At 41.4% G+C, this 5,000-nt stretch overlaps 1 protein-coding gene across 1 annotated transcript in view; it reads left to right on the forward strand.

Moving 5' to 3' along the window:
• Positions 1–2,204, forward strand: part of LOC143033993 (uncharacterized) — a 7,947-nt gene extending 5,743 nt beyond the window's left edge. Inside the window, exon 4 of the mRNA XM_076199790.1 lies at positions 1,315–2,204. Within this exon, the coding sequence (XP_076055905.1) occupies positions 1,315–2,114 (800 nt within the window). The 3' untranslated portion in view covers positions 2,115–2,204. The remainder of the gene's footprint in view (positions 1–1,314) is intronic.
• The last annotated feature ends 2,796 nt before the right edge of the window (positions 2,205–5,000 follow it).

Genomic DNA, 5,000 nt, shown 5'->3' on the forward strand with positions numbered 1-5,000 from the left:
TTTGTTTCGTCCGTTCATTCTTCTTCAGCATTTTGTGCGCTTCCGTATGGAACCATGCAGGCGTCATATCGTTAATTTCTCCTCTCAAATGGTCTGATGTGTCGTTCTATACAAAAAAGTCATTTATATTTTGAAAAAACCGTTACATTCTGATCGCCCACTCTACATTTAACCCCAAACAATAGACTGGTGTCGAGTAGCCAGTATGCCTATTTCTCCGACCAATCTCTACATGGTATATGTAATGTACAGACAGATTCGGAACTAAGAAACTAAATGGAGTAATCCAAGGTCCGTTAAAAAGGAAACGACAGGGTCAAAATTTTCCATAAACTAGGATGGAAGCATTTAATGATAATAACATAGATAATTTCAATGCCTTTTTTTTCAATCCTGCCCTTGTAACGCAGTCTCGCAACAAAAGTCAACACCCAGTGAAACGCATTTCAAATTTCGCGACATGTAAAACTTGGTCGATGACGTCAATCCTAGAACGACCGTCGCGGTGTGCTGTTAAAACTTATTCTTGACCCTTCAAAATAAAATACGAATGAATAAACTATCTTATTCTTCTACAAATTGTATTGTCTGGTTTTGGTAATTAATACATATGAACAAAAACAACTGAAAGGCATGGAGTTTCACTGTCAACCTATCGGTTCCTCTTTAATGTCGTCTGTCCAAACTTCCCGAAATTAACTTGACGGGGAGGGGAGGGGAGGGGAGGGGAAGGGAAGGGGTGGGGTCTTCACAGCGCTCGCGAGTATGAAAATTAGGAAACATGAATAACCTTATATGTATACTGTTGTATTACAGTATTACTAATTATTGAAAATAATACTCATTATGTGCGCCAGAGTTCAGCATAATTACAATTATGCATAAAATCACCGTAAACACTTCTCAGTTGTTGTTTTTTTTCCAGCTGAAGGCGGACAACTTATTTACATAAATTCATGGTTACAAATATAAGAAAACACTAAGGACTAAGCTCTCAGTGTGAATTGTTTTATGTAACAATCATTAACGATCGAATTATATCACGTGTCCCTATAAGACTTTTGAAAATGACAGTACTTGCATAGTTGGTTCTTCTTACTGGTTGGCATTTTCTTCTTTCGTGTTACTCAAATCATGTCGATCCACACGGTCTCCAGTTTATTCCCTTTGGTCGGTCGGGCAGATATTCCGTCTTATTTGAACGATGTTTATGTCACTAAAACACACTCCTCATTCTTCTTTATGCAACTATTTTGTGTACAGTGCATGAAAACGAAATTGACACGTTTTTACGTAGGTTGTTCTCTGTTACAGGTGCAACATGCCCTCCGACATCTTCCACAGCGACCACGACCACGCCAACACCTTCCCCACCGTCCACAACCCCGACATCTTCCACAGCGACCACGACCACGACAACACCTTCCCCATCGTCCACAACCCCGACATCTTCCACATCGACCACGACCTCGACAACATCTTCCACATCGACCACAACCTCTACGACGTCTTCCACATCGACCCCGACGACGTCTTCCACATCGTCCACAACCCCGACAACATCTTCCACATCGACCATGGGTCCGAAACCTACCACAAAACCCACGACCCGGAAAACAACCACAACGACTACGACACCCACAACCCCTACAACGACAACCACCACCACAACCCCTACAACGACAACCACCACCACAACAACAACAACAACAACCATTCCCATGAGACCAACGAAATGTTTCCAAGGAAACAAATATACCACTTGCAACTGTAACTGTCGCGACTACTACGAATGTATTCTGTTTCCGGACGGGAGTCTGGAGTGGACGTCAAAGAGTTGCCCTACAGGTACATTTTTCAACACATACCCTCTGTATCCTGAGTGCGTGTTAGAACGATACTGCCCTACCGCCGTCAGCCTGGCGGACGAACGGTGTAAATATGGCCTGGGTGACTACGCCATCAGCAACAAATGTCAGAAAACGTATCTACATTGCAAAGTGACTCCTGATTTGACCATTGTGTCTACTGAAGTGGACTGTTTCAACGGGTTGCTTTTCAACCCAACGCCATTGTACCCTAGCTGTGTCTTGGCAGGTTACTGCCCATTGTAATAGCCCGACTTTGACCCGTGTGCAGCCCTATGTTTCTGCACGGCAGCGTCATAAACTGTCCTCCCTTGAGTCTTGCGTCCCTGTGTGCCATCATAGTTTCCAGGAGATTCTATCACTATCCCGATTAATGAAGCAAACGTACCTAAGTTGGTGGTGCATGTTTTCCACCTACCAGTGGTGAGGCAAACTTGCTCTCTCACGCTTAGTGCACGTGTGCATTCACCTAGTTGTAGTGCACAGGGTAAAAGCTACGCTGTTGGGGACCCATGTTTGCATTGTCGATACCTATCTTGGATTATCCCTTGTTATTTGACTTTATTACTTTTATATCCAAACTATTCCACGAATCAATAATCTTGTGCAGATTTTTATTAATCTCATGGTCTCTGATTTCCTTGTCTTTTTTAGGTCTTAGGAGGTTGTTTACCTAATTTCATGCCTTTTTGTCTTTATTGGAGGAACTTGATTTTAAACTAATTTAGGTTGTTTACCTAGACCATTTTTTCACTCAAGTTATTCCACAAACCGATGTATATGTATGGAAATCCGCATTTCATGATATTGTACAAGCATTCTGTCTTCTTGAATTCTTTTTTCCATGACTCCTTGATTTTTTTTTCCTCCCAAACCAGCATTTTTTTTTTCTGTCGATTTTGTCCACTCCTTTCATAGCTTTGAACACAAAAATCATGCCACCGCTCTTTTGATAAATGCAGGCCCTGCTTTTCTATAATCTGTCAGTTAAGCTAGGAACCATTTTGTGTTCTGTTCTTTATGCATTTTTTTGGTCTTAGCGACAGACATTTTTCCGTTCATGAACAACCTGTATGTCCAACAATTCAGTTGACTAATTTGCCTTTGATAAATGTCTAAAACCAATACTCCTTTGTCTTTTTTTTAATCTCCCTCGCTTTGTAAATGATGAATCCTTATTGAGTGATTCAATAATGGCCTATTTGTACTTTTACCTACTTCTAATACTAATTCTTTACAATGATATTAATTTACCACATTTGGATCTAATGAATAATGTCGTGTAGGTCTGACTGCAGTGGTTTGCAACCATCCTTATACTTGAGTTTCCTTATGTTTTTAATATGTCTACAAATAGACGGTGTGAGTATTTGCTCCTTTCGTTATGACATTGTAAGTACACTACAGGTACATTGGTAACTTTCCATCCACTTCCTTTTCTATCGTAAACTGAATGTGTCTGTTGATAATGACAACAGAAAGACTGGATAAATAGAATGCTAGAACTACTACAAGACGAAGAAGTTACAATAGAGTGGATATAGGCTGCCTACAGAGGGAGAAAGGTTACCATTTCTAGACACTATGATACACCAAACAAACGATAACGCTATGTTGCCTATCTACAAAAAAATACAAAGATGTTATACACTATATATCACGATACGACATGAAAACAAAATCTGGTATAATCATTTTTTTTCCCTACGAGTTTTTAGAATATGTAGTGACGGGTACTAAGAAAATGAATGTAAAAACATACAGCCGACTTAGATACCCATTTGGTCTTTTACAAAAAAAAATATATATACAATGATTAAAATAAAAATCGAAAGCATCTGGAGACAAAAAAGGAACAACGTTAAAACAAGAAAAGGCAATCCTAGTATTGCCCTTCTCAAAAAACCAGAACCAACCACAAAACTCCTCTCAAAAATATGTATCAGTATTGTATACCATTCAAGATGAAAGACAAGAGATATGATTTCTATAAAAGTTTACAACGAGAAAAGTATGATTTATAACATCCCATGCAGAGGCTGCTTATTTTGGCGAAACATCGCGAGAAAGCGAAACACGAGGAGAAAAATGACATGCGACAACATAGAACATCGAATTCACTAGTGGTGCACGCGTATGATTAAGGCCACATGCCCAATTGGAACAAATGAAAACTATTACACACGGATAAGGAGAAAATGACGCGGACCCTATCACCAGCATGCATACAGTCAGAGGAAACGACCAATCACAGAGAAAGGTTCAAGATGACCCAAATGAGGATACAAATACTGTTTTATAATTTGTCTTAGAGATGAAGAACGAGTCTGCCAGTTCTGTTTTTGGCTGGAGCGCGGCACAGACGACGTAATTTTCATGATCATTCGGTGGGTTCAAAGACCGCCAGACGGTCGCCGTGGTAAGGCCATTTTGGTGTTTGAGGATGTGGAGAAGACATTCAAGACTGCTTGGCATGAGGACCTTAAGTACAAATTGTAAAACAATTTCGACTTTACCCTGCCGTTCACACGGTTGCTCTGCAACTACCTTGACGACAGGACGATAAGAATAAAGTGACGTGGCTGCCTGTACCCGACCTTTTGTGCCGAAGGTTGGTCTGCCTCAAGGCTCAATCTTTGCCCTCACTCTACACAATCTATTCACGAATAACCTGCCAGAGCCAGCTTACCCATGTAACCAGACTTGCTCTTTCATATGCAGACGATGCTAATCACATTAGCAAACACAAAACGCTGCAGGCAGCGCTACACGTAATACTGGACACATTAGACAGGGCACACGCATGGGAGCAACAGTGGCACATTAAGACCAGCGTATCGGAATGCAAAGCTGTATACTTCCACTGCAGAAAACCCAGCAGAACAATCACGAACACTCCTCTTAAGATAAACAGCACAAGCGTCTCAGTGAAAGATCATCCCTGCGTGCTGGGTAGCGCACTGGAAAGTGACCTCATCTGGAATCCGCACTTCCGCAGATAGGGAGCGAGAGCTGAATCCGTGCTGGGCAGACTTCAGCGCTTCAGAACCGCAACACTTTCCACCAACCGTCGATTGTACTTACCTTTAGCCAGGCCTCTACTGTGACAGTCCCCAGGATTGAGCCAGATGA

This window comes from Oratosquilla oratoria, chromosome 16 (genome assembly GCF_046742065.1).
Source record: "Oratosquilla oratoria isolate Oo_2021 chromosome 16, ASM4674206v1, whole genome shotgun sequence".
Lineage (NCBI taxonomy): Eukaryota > Metazoa > Arthropoda > Malacostraca > Stomatopoda > Squillidae > Oratosquilla > Oratosquilla oratoria.